We start from the raw sequence: 21,819 nt of genomic DNA on the forward strand, positions 1-21,819 counted from the left end.
TAAAACTCGCCAAACCGTCTTTATTAGTCTTTCCACTGTTCCAGCAATCACAGACTCTGGTGTCAAACCATCTAATAGAGTTAGATGTGAAAATATTCGGACTTTATGCGCTGTCGCTGCTCTCTGATGCACCACCTCCCTCACTCCTCTACCCACTTCATGCCTCTCTTCTAGTCTCCCTGCTGTGTCCTCATCTTCCCCAGAGTTAGAGCCTCTGCAAATCACCTTGTAACTGTATACCATGTCGTCAAACTAGTTGAAATAAACCCTTAATTCACCACAGTTAGATATGGAAATACACCGGCTTTACAGCTGTTTTTCCTCTCTCTTGTTCTGAGCTCAGTGTGTTCATACTCCTCTGCTGAGCAGCAGCTCTTTCTTCAGAAGTAGGCCAATCCAACCCTGTGAGATAATTTGACATTTTTGACTTTGACACCTATCATACTGATGGTTTCTCCTGTTACAGTTCACTTGCTGATTCCCTCTGTGGCTCTCTCTCTGTTACAGGTGGAGGGAGTAGGCCTGTACTTCCGTCAGCAGCTCCTGCAGTCCCGTCATCGTGGCGCCTTTGAACTGGCTTATGTGGGCTTTGTACGGCTCACCGACATGCTGTGCAGGTGTGTGTGTTCACATTCAGGGCAAAGGCCTGAAAGGTAATACTCCTGAATGGCTGTGGGCACTGGCTCCCGTCGTGACACCGAGTGTCAGTGTGCCTTGTAATTAGCAAGCAGAAAAGTCCTCTCAGTATCACTCTTCAGGTATAATACACTTGATTACATCGAGACTGGTGTTATTCATCGTCTGGAGCCCTCTCAACGGCCAACAGACGCATGGGCATGCACAATGTTCCCCTGCTGATAATAGAGTAAGAGTGTGTGCAGTACATCAGTTCAAATGTTTTTATTAAATAAATCTTTTCCCGAAGGAACTTGAACACATAATTTAATTAAAGGGACTGTTTCATTCTCTCGGAGAGCAAGATGAGAAGATTGATCAATCTCTTTGTACAGAGCTGGAGTCAGGATATGATTAGCTTAGCTTAGCATAAAGACTGGAGGCAGCAGAATTACAGCTCGGCTGTGTAGTATAACGTATAAATACACCTCCCAACAGCTCTGAAGCTCACTGTAGAACAGGTAGTAGTTCAGTCTCTGCAGCTATAATGCCACATATTTAATATTTATATTTAACCTCTGTCCCTGCACACGACGGTTGAATCACACATTTCTGTTTGTGCACCGAACGAATAATTGAGATATAACATGTTAATTGAGGAGCTTTTAGAGGTGTTAGCGTATTTTTTAAAGAAACACTGCTACTTACAATTTGCTTATTTGCTTTCTCGCTGAGAGTTTGATGAGGAGATTGAAACCTCTGTCATCTCTGTATACTCAATATGAAGCTGCAGCCAGCAGCCAGTTAGCTTAGCACGAAGGTGGGAAACAGGAGGTAACGGCTCGCCTGGCTCTGCCCGAAGGCGACAAAGTCCGCCAACATAATCTCTGATGAAACCACAACCTGTCAGTTTTGACGGTTGGGACATCTTTGTGTTTGTGCTAAGCTAAGCTAGCTGGCTGTTGGGTGGAGAGCAAAATGCTGAACTACTTCTTTAGCTGCCAGGTGTGAGATCTTTCCATTTTAAGAGCCTAATTATATTGGTGTGTGATTATAGTTTAAATTTACATTTTAAATAGAAATGTCAATTTTTTATATCATTTTATATTGAAATATAAGTGAAATATATTATAAATCTACTAAAGCACTTTCATTAAACAGTACTAGACAGATGCTGCCAGGGGCCAACATTAAAGTGCACGCCCCCTCACCTCTGCTGTTCATGGAAATAATCCCGCTATTATCCTCCTGAGGGGAAGAACAGAAAACAATCTTCTAATTCTGAACGACATGAAAGAATTTCTCACTTTCTTGTACCTCCCTGTTTTCCTCAATGGAGCGTTGTGGACAGAGGATGTCTTCGGCCCTGCGGCAGGTGACAAACCACAAAACCGTCGCAGCAGTGTTGACTTTGAACCACCCAGCGCTGAGCAGTTAAAACAAAACTCACTTGTTTTTGTTCTTGTACAGAAACCAGTCGCGCAGTGTGTTGTGTAATGAGGGCGACATTCTAGTGGTTGTGTGTAGGAGTACTTGGGAGTGTGTGTGTGTGTGTGTGTGTGCGTGCGTGTGCGCGTGTGTGTGTGCGTGTGTGTGTGTGTGTGTGTGTTTTCAGGAGGGGAAGAGCAGTGTGTGGATGGTATGCAGGCCGTGTGCTGGGTTATGGGGTGTTGATTGCGGGGTGCTTAACCACGGCCTTTTGATGCTCTGCCTTGGGATCTGGCTCTGGTGTGTTCCACTGTGTTTGCACTCTCTCACTGGGACTCTTTCTCTTCAGTCTTTGCCCTTTTCTCTTTATTTGACTTTTTCCTCTCTCTCTCTCTCTCTCTCTCTCTCTCTCTCTCTCTCTCTCTCTCTCTCTCTCTCTCTCTCTCTCTCTCCACCTTCTCTTTAACTGAGTTCCCTCATTAGACCATGTGCATTTCTATCTGCAGTTGTTTAGAGCAGCAACCTTTCTGACAGACCTGCTTTATTTGGCTGTAGATAGTGACAGTAGGGAGAGAGGGGATGACCTGCAGCAAAGGGCCCGGGGCCACATTCGATTCCAGGACACTGTGGTACTTGGTGTACCCGGTGAGCTACCAGGGCGCTCCAGCAGAAGTTTTTCTAACTATTACAACTATATTACAACAATTTATACTATCCTAATTATTTCAAAGACTCATCTATTAGTTTAAGATCATATTTCAGTCATTTAACCATTACTTTTAGCTTAATATCGCAACCATTTATACATTTTTAGCAGTTTTGACTTCTGCTTGTTTACTAACTAGTTTCCATGCGTCGCTTTATTGCAGCACGTAGAGGTCAGGTGTTAAAGTAAAGCCCCCCCACAAAGAGCACCAGGCTTTAAAGCCAAGAGCTGCACGGACAAGAAGTTAGCTGACTTGTATCGAGTTCTCCTAATATATCCATGAACTTTCTTTTTTTATAATCTTTCTACATACCACTTGGCAACTGCTGAACTACCCCCTGGGGTATAATTACCACAGGTTGGTGTGGTTTACTCGCTGCATATGTTTGTCAGGGAGGCTGTGTGTGTGTTCCTGGTGTGTTGGGTGTGTGTGTGTGTTGTTAAGTACACTGGAGTGTGTGTTAGCAGCGCTGTGCCCTCGCTCTGTCCTTCACATTGGATTGTTTTAATTTGCCCTCTCCGCTCCACTGGCTCTTGTTAAACAGCTGCTTCTTACAGAACAGGGCAGAGCGGTTTCTTGTGGGTGTGTGTTTGCCATCATATTCATATTCTTAGCATTTGTTTTGAAAACGGTCACCAGATGCTGCACACGAGAGTAAATGAGTCACCGGTGCAGAGCAGGTATCTCCTCTGTTAGGTCAATCCACGTACAATACGTTTTTGTCTTGAAGAAAGTGACACATTTTTACATTTTTACATTTTATACTGTGGATTGATGATGGTTTTCATTTTGCTGGAAGCCCTCAGTTGTGTTGGCAGAAACAGATTTATGAGAATAAATTAATGAAATACATTTAATTTATGTAAAAGTGTGCAGCATGACTTTCCATCTTGGAAACATGCACACAATATCAGCTAATGTTAATATAGAAAGTACTAACAGTCCAGGACTGTACATAATTCAATGATTCAGGGTTATTTTATCATCATTTACAACACAAGGTTGTAGAATTAAATTCAGACATAGTTCCCTTCATGCTACTTTAAAAAAAGATTGAGTCATAAAAATAAAAACATTTAATTTGTAGGATGAATTAACAGTCTCACAGCCTGAGGGAAGAAGTCTGATGGTACAGCAGCAGAATGTATATTATAATATATTATGAGGCACAGAATAATGGATTCTTTCAGCAACTAGCATGTTTAAAATAATTGAATATTCTGAAATAGGTATTAAGGTAATAAATATGAACTTAATGACTCAAGATGTAAAATTCATGTAAGATTTTTTTAAGACAAGTTTGATTTAAAGTATATACAAGCTCTGATTTATGTTATTTTATATTATTTATCTGTGTGTGTTTAAGGAGTGGCAGTCAGGGTCTGCAGCAGCTTCCGGCCCGCTGGCTCTCTGAGGTCCTAGAGGAGGTCAAATCCAGTGACCCGTCGTCCAAGCTGTGTGCCACAAGACGCAGCGCTGGAATACCCTTCTACATCCAGGTGGGTAAAGCGTGGTGTTACAAATGTAAACGTAGGAAGGAAGAAGTATCAAAGGGCGCTTTGCTTGTTTCAGTGTGACGCTGGACTCACACTGTTGATTTCAAGTGGTGGAAAGAGGCTGTTGTTTTAATTCGAAACCCTTCAGGATGCAGGAAGATACAGACCTTTGTCAGTAAACAGCACATTCCTCTGATCTGAGTGTGCGGTGGAGTGGCGTTCACATCGGTCTACTCCATCATTAGCAGAGGCGGCAAAAAGTACACACATTCTTTACTCAAGTCGGGGGTCCTGGTCCAACCTTTACTTTCAAAAGAGAAAGACTGGAGCTGCAAAACATAACTGAGCCTTACATAGAATGCTTAAATGTACCTAATAAATACCAGTAAGTAAAATACAATTCTCTGTTTTCCTCCAAGACTTTTCATTTTTTGGATTGAAGCTAGCTAGCCTAGTTAGGGAGACTAGTGTGACTTAACACAGGACGTCAAGTAAAAGTGAAAAAGTCCCAACTGAAATTTACTCGAAGGACATTTCTGTCTACTGTGAATCAGCTTCTACGATTCTCGTCGTCTGTTACGTCTGTCATGTGATTTGTGCCAGTGTTGGTGTTGGGAAGGCGTGCAATGATGCAAAAAGTAATAATAATCGATAATTCCTCTCAAATGAATTCAAACTAAAGTAATAAGCCTGTTTGAAAATGTAAATTAGAAAGCACAGATATTTGTGGGAGAAGGAAACAGTTGTCAGATAAAACTACTTATATACAGTAATGTAGTATTTGGTTTGGGTCATTGTTTTTTTAATACCAGGAGAGATTCAGAATGAGATTTATTGCCAGGTAGGTTTTTACACATACGAGGAATTTGTCTTAAAATACAATCACACCAAAAAATAGAAAGATAAATCTATAAATCACATAAATATCACACAAGAATAAAGTAAATAAATAAAGATAAGAAAAATAAGAAAAGATAGGAAAACTGTACAGAAGACGGGAGTGCATTATTGTAATGCATATATACAGGGTGGGTATAAGAGTCAGTGACAGTGGGGGATCCGGGCCTTGTTAATGAGCCCAGCTGCAGACGGGAAGACACTGACCCTAGACTTCAGGCTAAAATAAATTGTGTAAATTCTGCTGTAATTTGCTGTATTTAGGCAAATTCAAACATGTGGCTGCAATTTGAGTTTGGAAGATCAGAAAAAAAGAACCAAAACAAACTGTAATCCACTCTGAACTGCAACAGGAGCTCAGGCGACGGTTCAGGTTGGTTATGAAGGTTATGATATGGAATGTGTCGCCTACACGTAGGGAAGGTTATGATTGGTGAATAATTGTCCTCCGAGGTTCAGTAATAGAAACCCTGTGTGTGTGTGTGTGTGTGTGCAGGTCTGTGTGTTTTTGTGTTGCTGTTTATGCCTAAAAGTAGTGCAATCAGCAGTTCTTGGCATGCCACTGGAGCACTCATGCTGGAAGAACACTGAGTTTCTTAATCCATGTCTTTTTTTTTTTTTTTTGTTTTAACTCAGTGACTCTCATAACACACACAAACACACACACAAACACACACACACACACACACACACACACACACACACACACACACACACACACACACACACACACACACACACACACACACACTGTCCTTTGGTCGACCCCTCTTAGTAGTCACCAGTCCCACACACCTCTAACAACGTGTTGTAATCTCTGACTAACCTACCGTAGCACTCGACTGACTCAGTGTGTTATTCAGCCACAGCTCGCCCCCCCACTTCCTCTGATTACTGATATTAAAACTAGACGTGAATGAGTTCATGTTTTATCACAGCAGTAATTGCGGAGTGGGGTTGCTCTTTCTTGTGGTTGCTGCGATGCACACGGCTGCACTGCTGACATCACTGCTCTGTTTTTATGCATTCATGTCAGAGCCCGACTGATGTATGTCAGCCGATATTGGCCTACTACAGACATTGGTGTTGTATCAATATCAACGTATATGTCAGATATGTGACAGTATGAAAGCTGTTTTGTTACACTGCAATAAAAGCCCTGTTAACATATGAATGGATTCTGTCAGAGAGAGCTGTTAATCTGAAACATTACAACAAACAGACGTGTTACACATTTAAACACTTTATTTTCTGTGACATATTCTACAGATATAGACATTAAAACTGTAATGAAAGGTGTATATGTTTGTGGTATAATGACTATGAATAGAACCTTTTCACTGTTTATTTCTGCTGGGAACTGCGGCTCGTGTAGGCAAGACCTCGACTCTGTAGGGGGGGCGTCGCTGCAGCGGCGACTCAGTCTGCTCCAACCTGTTAACATGGGCATCGGAATAAAAACCAAGACATTACAGCAGGCACACGCTGCAGGAGCAGGCGGTGTGGACCGGGGTGTAGAGAGAAGGAACAGCTCTCAGTGTCGACTAGAATTGGTTGACAATGTAAAAATGTTAATATAATATATAATTTACTTTAATTTAACCAGAGAAGTCATTTGAGAACCAATTCTCATTCACTATGACGACCTGGCCAAAGAGGCAGCAACAGGAGGCGATACAGCATTAAAACATACAGCTGATGCTAAAGAATACAGTTCGAGTTAAAACAACGCTGTCAATGTATACAGTATGGACACAACAGATCAGTGTGTTCCAGAGAGGTGCATTCAAAAGCAGGTGCAGTGATCAGAAACTAAAAGCCCTACAATCCACATATAAAAGTTTATTTTCATTCTATCTCAGAAATTCACTAAATTGGGTTACATATATATCAAACATCTCAAATCTGTACGGTGACGAGAATCCCATAGCAGTCGGGCTCTAGTTTATATGCCTTGACTCTGAAATGACTTCTTAATTAAATAAACGTAAATAAACTTTGACTTTCTGACACTTGACTTATTATTTATGGGAAGTATCTGTCTGTTAAATACCCCGAGCATGCCTGTCCCCGAGCTGACATTACCTTTCAAATGAAAAGATACGACAGCTAAAGTTGAAGATGCAGTAATGTGAAGAGAAGACCGGAAGAGTAGTGAGGCAGACATGAGAGAAAACAAATATGGATGACTTAGGCTGAGGATGAAGGGAGATGGAGAGACAGAGAAGATAAGATAAAGGAGTAAGCGGGAGAGCCCGGCGGAGCAGAGGAAGTCTGGGGAGAAGCAGAAGTCGACACCTTGGCAGAGCTCGGGGCTGCATTCCTTCACACAGCGAGTGAGATCCAGGAAGGCTGGCTCCTGCTCGCCTCATGCTGGTCTGGACCCACCTGGGACAGACTTCACAGGAACCGGGCTAGCCCTCCTCTTTCTCTTAATCTTCCTCCTCACCAAGAGTTCATAAGAGCCAGACTGTGCCTCGTCCTCCTCCTCCCTGCCTCCATCTCTCCATCCCTCCCAGGCCGAGCTCTTAACCATAACCCAGGCCAGACACACAGCTGGCTCCCATCAGCTCCCACAGTAAGATAAGTCCTTCCTCACACAGCGGCCAATTGCTGTCACCTCCTCGCTCCCACATTCCCAACTCCCACTCCTGGAACATACAAATGATGTCATTCAGCGGAGCTATCAGTATAGACAAACTTATGTAATCGTATAGCTGCGTCTTTATGTGACCACTGTATGCAGCCATGTGACCACTGCTGCAGTTCTGCAGCAAAACAAGTACGAGGGAACTTAATGAGAGAGACTGGATGATATAAGCACAGATATAAACTATTAAATAGTTCATGCCTGTATTTGCAGTTGTAAACCACACTGCAGGGGTTCCCAACCTGGGGGTCGGTGCCAACACTAGGGGCCAAAGCCAAAAGAAGAAGATCCTTGATCCTTGGTGATCCGACTGTTGTGGGAGTGCAGTACTAAATCAGAATACTCTTCTAACAACATTTCAATCTGATGAGGACACAGTAATAATAATAGTATCTCTGTAATCTGTACGTGTTTTAACACACTCTGACCTGTTCTGTGGCTCTTTTACTTCCGCAGGCTCTGCTCTCCTCTGAGCCCAAGTCGTCCAGTTGCAGCCTGCTGAAGATGACCATGAGAGAGCTGATCGCTTTGGCCATGCCCTCCGCTAACAGGAACACCGACTGCTCCACCGTCCCTCAGGTTTGACCTCCCAGCAGCTTCATGCACGAGTCCTTTATCTAGTCAGATATTAACCTGAGAGTTGTGAAATCCTCAGCATGAAGCCAGATGTCTTTTAAAGGTTGTTTGGTATTTTAAAAACTCTTCTGGTTTATGAATCATTGATGGACGGTTGTCAGTCCTGTGGACAAACATTCTTTAATGTTGTTAAATCCTTGTCTTTTACCACTGTGTGATTTGTAATGTGATTAACTCTTAATGAGTGTGTTAAGGGGTTAAACGTTGCGTGTTTACGTCGCCACAGGTCCACGCTCTGAACATCCTGAGGGCTCTGTACAGGGACACTCGTCTGGGGGAAAACATTATTCCCTTCGTCTCAGACGGACTGCAGGCTGCTGTGCTGGGCTTCACCTCTCCTGTTTGGGCCGTGAGTTTGGACCTCCATGTTTTCTGCTTTTATTTAGACAGATTGACGTCACACTTCAACAGCTCTCCAGGGAGGTGTTTATAATTGGTTGTTATGAATTTCGATACTACAGTTCCCCCCCGGACCCATATAACGACAGACTTTATTTTAATATCCACAATATTTAACTTACTTGAGATTCAATAAAACTGAATCTCTCTGAAACAGTTTGAACATTAAAGGAGGGTTTCCTGCTTTATTCTTCCAGTAAACAGGCCTGTTATTGTGTATCTGAGGCATAGTGCTGAACCAGGTTACTGCTGGGTACCGAACATCAATACTTTTATGGCACCAACCGATTTGCGGCGATACCGAGTATTGAAAAATGTCTTTCGATACCAATAGAGTAAAACTCGTCAGCCTCAGTGCGCCTACGCAGCACACACAGGCTGTTAACGTTACACATCGTAGAACCTTTCGTTCACCTCATCGTCCGCTGGGATGGGACCGCGGTGCATCCTCTCCTCGCCAAAGCGAGGGCAGAGAGCGTTTCAGATGGCGTGGTGTTATTTACAGACAGACGGGTAAAAGAGATGTTTGAACATATCTTGTATCTTCCAGTGATTCTGCTGTTTGTTCTGTTGTCACTTTTAATGTCAAACACACTTACTCATACTGTCTCTCTCTCTCTCTCTCTCTCTCTCTCTCTCTCTCTCTCTCTCTCTCTCTCTCTCTCTCTCTCTCTCTCCCTCTCTCCCCTGTCCTCCCTCTCTCTGCCTCTCCCGTTCCCAGGTGAGGAACTCCTCCACTCTTCTCTTCAGCACTCTCATCACAAGGATCTTTGGAGTGAAGAGGGGGAAGGACGAGCACTCGAAAAAGAACAGGTTTGCTGCTTCTCCCTCTCTAACGCTGCTCCACCAGCTCGTGTTTACTGTCATGTGCATCGGTGCAGAATGAAATGCTTACCTTTGAATGAGGGAAGTACAAATCAGTGGTTATCAGTCATGTATGTGCAAGTGCAGAAAAGAAGAAATGTGACCCTCATTTAAAACTGTATTTTAAATACTTTAAAACAAGTTGAGACGAGGTAATTCAACTTATTTTCAGTGCAGCTTCACTTATTTCACGAGTTTAATAGCAAAATATGCAAGTTTTCTTCTACTTGACTGTATTTATCTTGGCTGTCACTTATTTTTCCACTTGTTTTAAGTATTAAATCATTTTAAACTGTTCAGCATAGAATGTGATTAATCTATATTTCCATACTATACAAACAGTCAGAAAATGTACAAGGAAGCAAACTATTTATTATAATATCTGCTTAAATACGTTTCACTCTGTAAAAGATGACAAATAATGTCACCTGTTCTTAATTCACCTGAAGTTAGAGCAAAGTCATATTCACTCTCCAAATCCATATCCAAACTAACACATGTACACATAATGATGAATCGTATTTAAAACTGAAGTAACAGTTGTTGTTTTACACCACCGGGGGTCACTGTTGTAACACCACTCTCACTCTCAGTCTCACTCCCACTGCTTCTCATAAAAGTCTCTACTGCTGCTGTACCACAGATACTGAAAGCACACTGAGGGAAAAGAGACTGAAGGCGGTCTCACATTAGAAGATAAAACAGAAACACACAATATAAATGTATTATTATTATTATCATATTAATGCTCTATAAAACCATTTATGTCCGTCCCATCATCACCACGCTGTGTTATATGTGGTTTTATACCTGTGGGCTGTGATTGATAAAGTACAGTACAGCAACATTAGTTGCAAGTCTGCCGTCAAAAGTACAATTATTACATGCAAGCAGCTACGTGTGTGGTCTCATGAAGGCCGTAAATGTTCACCGACGACACATCTGTGAACAACATGGTCGGAATTACAGGAATGTACTTTGTCGCACAATTTGGGGATGTTCTTGTTGGTGTGGAAAATGAACTGCAACAGCATTTAAACCAAAGACTGCAGAGCAAGTGTCTCTATGATGATAATAAGTCAGTAATCATTTCAGAGATTGAACTTTTCTGTCAGTACAGTAAATAACAGTCATAACAGTCACTGATGGAAACTGACTGTTTCCCTCTGGTAGATGTTTTAGGATCATTCTTAAGTGTGTGCTGAGTTTATGGTTTTAACCAGAACAAGGACAGGTGATAAACAGTCACACAGTCGGACACACAAGCACAACAACACAGGTGATTATCAGGGAGTCTCTCAAATCCAATCATCTGAGTTTTGGCCTTAAAATGTCTTAAATATGATTCTGACAAGTGTTGAAAACTGATAAGGAATGGCTGCATGATGTACTAAAAACATCATATTGTGATTATTTTGGCAGATGGTGCAGTTGTGATATGATTTATATGATCGTTTTTGCATCACAAGTTAAGTTTCTTCTTCAGAAAAGATAAAAATCATTATTATGTGACATTTTTTGGGACGTCTATACTAAAACAAACATGTTTTCTTAAATCTGGAGAACAAGATTTGTAGACCAGGACATCTTTCCAGCCCCACAGTACTTCATTATAATGCAGAACCAATGCAGATTCATATCCTTTGTGCTGTTCTACACCAGTATGGACGTAATATAGGTCTTACATTGCATTCATATTGGTCTTAAGAAGTCTTCAGTTAACCTGCACAAACCCTGAATGATATTTTTACAACTTTTAAGGGCAAACGAGTTTACCAGAAACTTCTACAGCCAAAATCCACTAATCTACGTATCCAGAATCTTCAGCGTGTCGAGGAGCTGCCAGTTGGTGGATATCTCATTTTGGTGGATTAGATGTTTATATGATTATCCGCCACCGTCACACACCCAGTGGAAATGAGTTTGAGTTGTGCAAGTGAGGAATCGGTTTAGAGGTTTAACCGTCTGCGTTTTAGTTGGAGGGTTATCAGTTGTTGGTCCTGCTTCGCTGTCAGGGAGTGTTTGAAAAATTGTGGTTTGTTTTTGAGGTTTCTGGAAAAAGAGTCTTAAATTATAGCAGGCTCCCAACGCCTTGTCAAACAACCATCCAAGTATTTGGAAATCTTGATAAAGAAAATGATAGCAGACCCTGGTCAAGTGTTTTTTCCACATATATTTTATGATTTGTTGCATCCAACTTAGGTGGAAGAAGAAGATAGTTGGAGTTAAACAATTTGGATTCTCACAGGAACATATTTGATAGTGTTGCAGGCGAAGGTTTCCCCCAAACGCATGTGTTACTTTCTGGTCTAACTTTTTTATTTCTTTATTTGGAACAAAAAAATGTTTGTGTCTCCACACGAGAAATGTTTTTTCCATATGTCGTCACACTTTGAAATCCATACATAGACAGGAGGATGATGGTGAGAAACAAGCACTTAAAACAACTATCGGTCTGCAGAGAAGTTTCACATGTTAACGACCTGCGAGCGTCCACGGTATCAAGAGTACGACTGCAGAGCTGATTGTGTGAAGATTAAAACAGTGTTCACAATATCAGTAGGAGTGTGGTAGTAAATACAGAGCTGGGTAAACTGTACAGTAACAACTACCTGGTTTCCCCTCCACTGATTTTCGGTTGATCTGAAGATAGATGAGTAATCTCGGTCTCATTTCAAAGAGGTGGATTGCTTTGGGTTAACTCCCCACGGCGTCCCTGAATATAACACCACAACCATTAAATGTGGGTTTAGTTTCATAAGACAGTGTTCGTTATATGAATGTGTTTGAATTTCTGCTGTTTCCATATTATTAGCCTAAATGCAAAGTTGGATTTATTTAAGAGCTTTAAGAAAAATACAAACTTCCCCAGTCGTAATTATAACATTAGCCTTCTTATGCTAAGCTAGGCTAACCATGACCCATCTCCAGCTCAGTGTTTTATGTTAACCAAAAGCATAGCATGTTAGCGTCTCCACTCTAAGCCTTTAGCTCGAGTGTGCCTGTAAGTAGAGCCTCACAGAGCTGTTAGCATGGCTTCAGGCTCTGTTACACATTATATAAAGCATTGATATGATTGATATCTCAGTGGCCGCGCTTGGAACCGATGCAGAGATGCATCCTGATTCGGAGCATATTAAACAAACATGAACAATAATGTGCTCGTACTGTTTGGCTGTGGGACTGTATGATCTATATTGAGCACTGAAGTGATTTGTTACTGCACAGATAATCCAGAGTAAAGTTTCACATGGGGAAGCTCTGTCTGCTTCCCTCTGCTCTGTTTCTATTGGCTGCTTCTCTGAAGGCCTCCGCATTCTCTTAACCAAGCCAAGGCTGCTCCTGTTTATCTTGTCTGTTTTCACTTGTGTTTTTAGTCTGCTGTCTCTCCCGTTGTATAGCTTTCAGTTATCTCCCCCTCCTCTTGTCTGCTGCTGTCGTATTATTACTGTGTGGGTGATTTCTTTTTAACGTGTGTGTGGGAGAATGAGTGTGCTGTGATAAATGAGAACAAGAGCAGAGACTTAAGAAACATTGCAACTTGTGTTTTTGTGACTTTACAATATTTGTACATGTTTGTTAACCCTTCGAACTCTGCAATAGAAACTGTCCTCCAGTGCCTACACTGGTATTTTTGCTTATTGTGATGTAATTTCATGGACTATCTTGAACTGATTCATATTCCTTAAAGCTGTACAACGTAAGCTAGAAGGTTATATAAATCCATAACCATAGTACTTGAAAACAGTATTGAATTTGAGTCATACATTTCAAAAAATACAACATTTTGTTGTTTTTTAACTCAATAAACTGATTACATTGAAGATTTTAAGTAAAACTCAATTTAAAAAACATTCTTGATCAAGTAGCTTTGGGTTATTTTAAGTGACATTTTTATTTGTACTGTGAAATCAAAATACTGCATAAAAAGGACTTAATCAGGAATGTTTGTGTACCTTACAAAACTAAGTTATTGTCATTTAAGATTATTAGTAAAAGCTGCTAAATTGTGTCACTTAAAATGTTTGACGTAATCCGTTTCAACAATTTCTTTAAGTTAAAATAACTTGTTTTATTTTGTAGCTGCTCCTCTCCTCCGCTGTTCTCCACCTGCTCCAATCAGCTGACGCCACCGTGCATCGTCACCACGTTCTAACGTAACATAAAGTAGGATCATCACCCAAAGAATGAATGCTCCAGCTATTATAGTTTTCATTTTAAATTGATTTAAACAGGATAAAGCAGCTGTAAATCTAAACTATATTCACCTGAAACTGGTACACGACTGTGCGTGTGTGAGCAGGAAAGCTGCAACTCGTTTACAGTTGTGTCTCTGGGAGTTTGTCTTCTCCCCAGTCAGTTGTGTCTCTGGTCTCTGTTATTATCATGATTTTATGGTTGTGATCTGGCAGCAGAAAATGCATTGTGACAGCTTGTCCACTCTAATATCTGGCTGTGTGTGTGTAAGGGCCTCTTGGTCTGCTGAAGCTGGAGCATAAACACATTTCCCTCTCACACAAACCAGTTTATTTACAGCATTGTGTGTATTTGTGTGCACGGGACGAGACTGAGCTTCTTGCTGTCTGTGGGAATTTCAGCTGTGTATTTTACATAGTGACTTGAATCCAGACATATTGTTTGCTTGTGGATCATCGTTCCACTAGAGCCCAGACTCGGGCTCCTCCGCTCTGTGGCCGAGCGCTGATGTTGATCCGATATGGTTGCTGGAATAAATGCAACTGTAAACAGAGCTAACAGAGCTGACGGAGCGAAGATTGCTCTCTGCATTCCAACCGAAGCCTCCAGCTTTATCTCCAGACGGTGTCAGCTCCTCGCTTTGCACTACATGTGCTCTCGTACGTGCAAGAACATCCAGGATATCGATGTAAATCGGTCCTTTTGCAAACAAATGAGAGGGAAAAGTGCACACTCATAAAGCAGATATATTTATTTCAATCGATGCCTCGCCAAACATTCTTCTGAAGCCTTTTGAAACCCCTTTTGTTACATTAAAGACTACTTTTCCAGTCATTGAACCACCTGGGAATTGAGTAAAATGACTAATTATGCTGTAAATAATGTCGTCCTGGAAGATTTTAATTGCATTTTGTTTGTGTAATTACATAATGTTACAGTTCGGAAAGCGGGAAAAAACAGCCAAGTGCGCCACAAAAGCAGGCTAACATGGAGCTAATTCCCTTAAATGGTCCTGGAAAGGTCCTGGAACGGTCCTGGAAAAGGATTTCTTAAAAGATTTCTTCTTTAAACACTTAAAACCATCTCAGACGTTTAAAGGGGAAAGGTCGCTTTGGTGGAACTAATAACTACAGCTGTTAAATAAATGTAGTGGAGTAGAATAACATTAAGTAAAGTAGTTGAGTATCTGCACTTTCCTCCTCTACCTCTTCTTGAACGTCTGTATGAATTGTGAAAACACGCTTTTTTTCTTTGCCTTGAAGGGAACATAGCCTGTATGAGTGTACACACACAGCTGTGAGACATGAGCAGGCCTTTTCACTTACACCTCCTCCTCCTCCTCTCTCCTCTTTTGCGACCCTTACCCCTTTTACCCCATCTAATCTGCTCCGACACAACCTCTGACCTTTGTCCTCCAGGCAGCAGAGTCTTGTCAGACTGAGAGACTCTCATTAGAGAGAGCAGAGGAGGACGGGGAGCACACACACACTCTTATATAATACACACACTGTATTTGCACACGCATATCAAACATTTAAGGTCAATTCACATTTAGATTTCACTTATTTTATCTTATTTTATTTTATTCACATGACTCACTTCTTTACCATGACAGTGCCTGCTGCTAAGTTGGACCTGTGTGTGTGTGTGTGTGTGTGTGTGTGTGTGTGTGTGTGTGTGTGTGTGTGTGTGTGTGTGTGTGTGTGTGTGTGTGTGTGTCTGTGTGTGTGTGTGTGTGTGTGTGTGTGTGTGTGTGTATATGTATGTGTGTGTGTGTGTGTGTGTGTGTGTGTCTGTGTGTGTGTCTCTGTGTGTATGTGTATGTGTGTGTGTGTGTGTGTGTGCGTGTGTGTCTGTGTGTGTGAGTGCAGAACCAGTGGCAGTCGTTACGTTACGCAGTATGAAGCAGTATGCGATCTGCTCTCCAGTCTTGTGATCATGTGCTTGGCAGAGCAGACCTCTTCCCTTTAGGAGCGACTTGATTTAGACGGGCAGAGTTAAATAAAAACTTTACTGGCCCTGAGGCTGAATGGCGGTCGCAGCAGCAAGACCGCCAGTGTTTAAATATAAAGTTTGTCACTTTATTGACAGTTGTGTATGTGTTTGGGTGAATACATAAGCACAGACACACATTGCTCCGTATATGTGCATACGAGTGTTTACTTCTAGCTGTAGCAGGGTTAGCAAACAGAGGCTGGATTTGTTTGGCACATTTCCATCTCCTTATCAGAGCTTCACAACATATGACTAAAAGCACTGTCTTCATCGTTTCCCCTCCTCTGCTTCTGGCTGTTTCTTGTAATGTCACGTTTATTGAATCAGGTAATTTAATGAACTGTAATTGAAATTATTCCTGATTATTTGTGTTCTCTGTTGACCGTAATTAGTGACATCACTGAATTCTTACGCAGTATACTTAAGTATTCAACACAGTTTAGCTTCTTTCTAATACTAATGGCATTGTTAAAGGTCCAGTGTGTAACATTTAGGAGGATCTATTGGCAGAAGTTGATCTTAAATATGTTTTTATTAGTGTATAATCACCTGAATATAAGAATTATTGTTTTTGTTACTACGTTTTAGTGTTTTGCAGCCTCCGTAGTTTCTCCTACAGCCCGTTCTCATTCCTCTGTTATCAAATACCAACGTGAAGGGTGTTCAGTTGGTTGTTCTCTTCCTCTCTCTATCTCTTCCCTCTCAGTTCCTCTTTCTGTTTTATGGTAGTTATTACCAATCTTACACAATCCATGTGGTTTAAAGGGACACATACAGTACTTTATATGTCAAAGTCAGCTTGCATACGATAATGATTCCTATATTCAGGTGTTTATACACTAATGAAAACATACCTATGAATATTATATTCCATTTCTGCCGGTAGAGCCTCCTAAATGTTACACACTGGACCTTTAATGTTTGATAAGAATTGTTGGGATGTATCAGAAAAAGAACCAGTGGTCTAGTTAAAAATAATTTCCACAAAATTCTTATAAAGTTCTATAAGCCTGAAAAGCTACTTAAAAGTTAAGTATGGAACTGTTACGTGATATTTTTGGACTTGTGCACAAGATTAAAGATATAATGTTGCAGGTCTTTGGTGACTCTGCCTGTTTGAGAATCATTGTTTCCCTGAATATATGCCTTAATAAGTTCCTTATTATTATTATTATAATTATTATTAAATTCTTTCTTTCTCTTTCTCCACTCAGGATGACGGGCCGAGAGTTTTTCACCCGTTTTCCGGCTCTCTATCCGTTCCTTCTGAACCAGCTAGAGGAGGCTGCAGCCACGGTGGAAAGGTGAGGTGGTCCACCATTGATCCGCACTCCACATTCAGCCCTCGCCATGACTTTTCACACTTCCTTGATGCCATTATAGGTTTAATTTGACTTCCATTCGAGCCATATGAGACATTGTTTTCTTAAGCTGATTAAGCAGTGGAGCTTTTGTGCCTGGAGAGGTTAAAGTAAGGGACGCTCCTAAAGGTTGATTTTCTTAAGTGTGAACTATGAACTCTAATCATTTAGCATTGCCCTCAATTGAGTTCTTGTGTGGGCCTTTTTTTTTTTAAAACTATCACTTGTTCAACTGAGAGAGCATTTGCTCACAGTGTAAGACTTTACGGCCGAATAAAGTAAATGTCTTGTTGAGATTTTGTTTTGTTTCTTTGCAGTGGGGAGTTGAGTCTACTGAGGTTCATTGGCCTTATCTTCTTTAGCTCAGCCCGAACTCCCCTTTTTAAAAGCATTCGAGTGGTCCAACAGCTCCCCAGGCAGCCTTATCTTAATATGGATCCAATTAATTGAATGCTTTTTCAGACTGGCTCTTTCACAATTCCCCTCACTCCCTTCGACCCTTGTTAAAACATTTGCGAATTTCCCACGGAACCAGACCTCGGCTCTCCGACTTCCCACATCATCTGTGTGTATCGCGCCACCCAAACAGACCAACCACACCACACTGTAGCAATACACAGCAGGACAGGAGTCAAGAGAGCTGCTGTTAGTGGTTTCAGAGAGCCTTGTGGAAGTTACAGCACAAGGGCATTCCCAAAATAAGTCACAATATATGAAAGATTATAGAAATGAGATTGGGAACTGTGTGTGTACATTATGTACTATGTAATCCAGCCTCCCGCCACAAGAGTTATGAATGAAAAACAACCCTGTGTGCAGAGATAGTTGAGTAATCTAAAAAACTGACATACAGACGGTTGGAAGGAGAATTTAAAGTGTAAGATCCACAAAAGACGGACAGAATGTGGCTGTAATTTAACTCAGACAAGAGATGTCTTTTGTACTTTTTCTCAGGCGGTAAAAGACACAAGCTTTAAAGGGCATGTTAAGATACAGCCTGAACAGGCTTTGGACCTGTGATTGTTAAAGACAATATCTTCAAATTCTACACGCAATCCAGAAATATTAATGATTGGTTTCTGCAGTAGCTGACCATTAGACTGTCTTTTATAATATGTTTTAGTCTTAAAAACAACACATAATTGTCTTTGGATGGATTCTATTTCCTCTCATATAATAACATATAATACACATGGGTGTCACAAGAATACTTTGGTACCAAGTCAATGCCAAAATTCTGAAAACGAAACAGTTTTCTACACTACTATTGGTACCAAAGGTTTCAGACCCCCGTTAAATGCCATTAACAGAACATAACTACACTATATGTATAATACTGTATGTTGAAGATGGCACCAAGTGCACCAAACAGCTTGGATTTTTATTCTTAATACCATGCACAGCTATTCACCTGTATTATTCAGGAAAATACAGATTTTGGATCAGAACTCGGTATCAGCTGATAGTGTGTATTAAATAGGGATTGGGGCTAAAATAACTTGATCAGGACATTTTTATAGTGGTATTTAGTTAGTATCAAGAACAGTTGAATTTCAATGGTATTCGTATCGACTACTAAATTTCAGGTACCGTGATATTCCTAATAGTTCATGTAGCCTTCACTCCTTCCACCTCTGGACCAATAGATCCTTTAATACAGTGGTTCCCAACACTTATCCTTAAGAGACTCTTTTTCTATCAGTGAGTAAACAACACAAAGTGACATATTTTATGGATATTGCATATTATGTTTAATGCACAACAATAACCGTAGAGAACAGCTGATAAACTGCACAATGAACCCAAACAGTGAACACAATAACTGCAGGAAGATTTTGATGCATTTTGAGCAGATTAATTCCTGTAAATATTGGTTGAGATGAGTTTTACTGATATTTCTAGTAACTTTTAATACAGTTCTGTCTGTATTTTCTTTTTAACAGTCTTACATATTATTTAAACTTAAATAAAAATACAACTTCACAGAGAAATAAAGAAACACATTCTGCATTATACATTATACACACACATACAGGGACTAAGAATATCTGTTATTCGCGTTGGATCAGAGTTCTTTTTATCAAATAATATCAGAAGCTTTAAATGAGAAATAATGTGTGGATGGATCCTACCTGGAAGCAGTTTGTGCTCATGCTTGTACCTAAAACAGACTAAAATAGTCTTTGTGTTTGTTTGAGTGGCAGAAACGTCTCTTTCTATCTTTTCTACCAGTTATTTTCCCTCCTGGCTGCAAGCAGAGCTCATGTTGTCTTTGTTTTATTTTTGGTGTCATCTGCTTTACCTTGACTCACAAAGTCCGTTCTGTGGCGAGGACGGAGAGTCCTCCAGCTGCACTGTGTGTGCTCCTATGTGCACCTGCTGTCACGTTTAGCTGAAGTTTGATTTGGACAAGCAGGGCTGGGGAAACAGTTACGGAGATCGACTTTTTAAGTTATAAAATGATGTTTGTGCTTTTTATATGGCCTGTGAATTAATCTTTTTATCTCCGTGTAGCAAACATGTTTATCTCTGAAACTATTTCAGGTCAGTACCCAAATGTTAAAGTGCTGTGCAGGGATTTGTTACAGTACACGCAGTCTTATCTACCACTGCGTCCACTTCCAAAGAAAACAGTTTTCATATCACAGTCCAAGTACTTTTCTCTAATTCTTTAAACAAGACTGGTGATTTATTTGCGTGAGAGCTAACTAAATCTTAAGCTAAAGCTTTTAGTTTACTTTAGAGCTTCTTTTGTGTCTCTGCTACTGTGTCTCTCTCTCTCTGCTTTTATAAATGAAGAATAAAAATACTTAAGGTCAGTGTTCTGTTTCCACTCTCTTTAAAAAGATGTAAAACCAAAATAACCCTTTCATCAAACAACCGGCGTACTGGAGATGATTGAGGAGTTTAGGGAGAGGGGGCAGACGTTCATGGAAGACCTCAGTGTGGAATTTGAGCCATTAAATGCCACTGAGCCTCTCTTCCATCCTGTCAAGTGTTTCTGACTCCAGCTGTATCCCAACAAGGCCTAATATGTTTGCAGTTGCCCTCTATCTGCCCTCCCCCCTCCCCTCTGTCTGACATCACATCCCGTCCCGCTGTGCTTGACTAAACTGTGACACTAAACACATTGGACCGGTCGCTAATTGGGCTGCTATTACGTTTCCCATCTCGCCAATCTGTGGCGGTCCCAGCGGATGGTTCTGTGGATGTGTTGTTGAAAGAAGTAATGAAAAGCACAAGTAGTTTTGCAGGGGGGGGGGTCTCTTTTTCAGATCCTCACGACTAATGACAGGACCCGAAGGACACACCGGTCTCCTGATGCACTCATAAAAGCAGACCTTACGTATTCCCAGACGTACACAAAGCTCCGCTGCAGGCGCTCCCTGCAGTGCAAACACTTTTTTTATTCCCATATTATGTGATATTTTCACCTCACGTCCTGCTGAAGTTCAAGATAAACTAAAAACCTTCCTCCTGGAGCAGATCTAAAACTCACTGAACCTTTTGGGGGAGTTGATTACTGCTCCATTCATCCCCCAGAGAGCTGACAGCAGGACAAGAAGAAATACAACTGTTTTATTCATCCAGATTGGATACCTGGCGTTCAAACGTTTTCGTCATTTTCCTAACTTTTTGTCGCTGGATTTCTTGTCTGTTGTCTCCATTTTCCTCCCTCCCTTCCTTCATTTCACTTGCGAGTGAAACTGTGAAACCGCTGGCAGAGACAGTCGGTTTCCATTCTGACTCAGTTGGCAGCGAGGAGATTTGGATGGAGGGAAAAGAGGGAGGTGAAAAGCTCAGCTCAAGGACGGGATGAGGAGATGACTGTATTGAGTGTGGGTGGTTTGAGATACGCAGTGTGTATTAAAGAGCTGGAGGAATTTAGGCCTATTTTAGTTTGGAATTTTGATTATATGTGGTTTTCATGCGTCAGCCATATTGCTGTTTGATCCTGATTGTGAACACACTAGAATTGCAACCAGACTTGTTTATTTCTCTTGAACTGCTATAGCTGCAGTATCTCAACAAAGATAACACAATAAAGGACATGGAAGGAATATTTTGGGAAATACACACTTTGCCTTGGATTGGATGAGAAGATTAATACCACACATTCGTTTGGCTTAGCAAAGCTGAGACTAGTTACATGAGTAAAACCAGAAGTTGTCATTTTTACTTTTGTGAATGCATTAAACGAATAAGATATAACATTTAAATAACTTTCAGCTTTAGAGGTGCTGGTAGCGTGCTTGTTTCCAGTCTTTATGCTAAGCTAGCTACTCACCTGCAGGCTTTATCTTCATACTTGGCGTACAGAGAGCGCGACGAGAGTAATGATCTTCTATCTAACTCTCAGCCAGAAAGCAAATAAGTGTAATTACCAACATGTCAAACCATTCCTATAAGACAAATCTATAAACAAATAGATTGTGTGCTGTAAATTGTGCTGATCAGAGCTCCTCAAGTAGGTCACGTTGTTGGCAAAAGTCTAGTTGTTTGTGATCGTATATTTTAGTCTTACAGGAAACAAGACAGCCGAATATGAACAGTGTATACTGACATTAACTTGC

At 41.0% G+C, this 21,819-nt stretch overlaps 1 protein-coding gene across 3 annotated transcripts in view; it reads left to right on the forward strand.

The window, feature by feature from the left end:
* The window catches only part of LOC127372226 (thyroid adenoma-associated protein homolog), a 94,662-nt gene that overhangs the window by 17,259 nt on the left and 55,584 nt on the right, over window positions 1–21,819 (forward strand). For all 3 annotated transcript variants that reach the window (XM_051415754.1, XM_051415743.1, XM_051415735.1), the window contains exons 22-27: window positions 508–617; window positions 4,117–4,249; window positions 8,250–8,372; window positions 8,656–8,778; window positions 9,550–9,641; window positions 17,099–17,188. In XM_051415754.1, coding sequence (XP_051271714.1) covers window positions 508–617; window positions 4,117–4,249; window positions 8,250–8,372; window positions 8,656–8,778; window positions 9,550–9,641; window positions 17,099–17,188 — 671 coding nt within the window. The remainder of the gene's footprint in view (window positions 1–507; window positions 618–4,116; window positions 4,250–8,249; window positions 8,373–8,655; window positions 8,779–9,549; window positions 9,642–17,098; window positions 17,189–21,819) is intronic.

This window comes from Dicentrarchus labrax, unplaced genomic scaffold (genome assembly GCF_905237075.1).
Source record: "Dicentrarchus labrax unplaced genomic scaffold, dlabrax2021, whole genome shotgun sequence".
Taxonomy (NCBI): Eukaryota; Metazoa; Chordata; class Actinopteri; family Moronidae; genus Dicentrarchus; species Dicentrarchus labrax.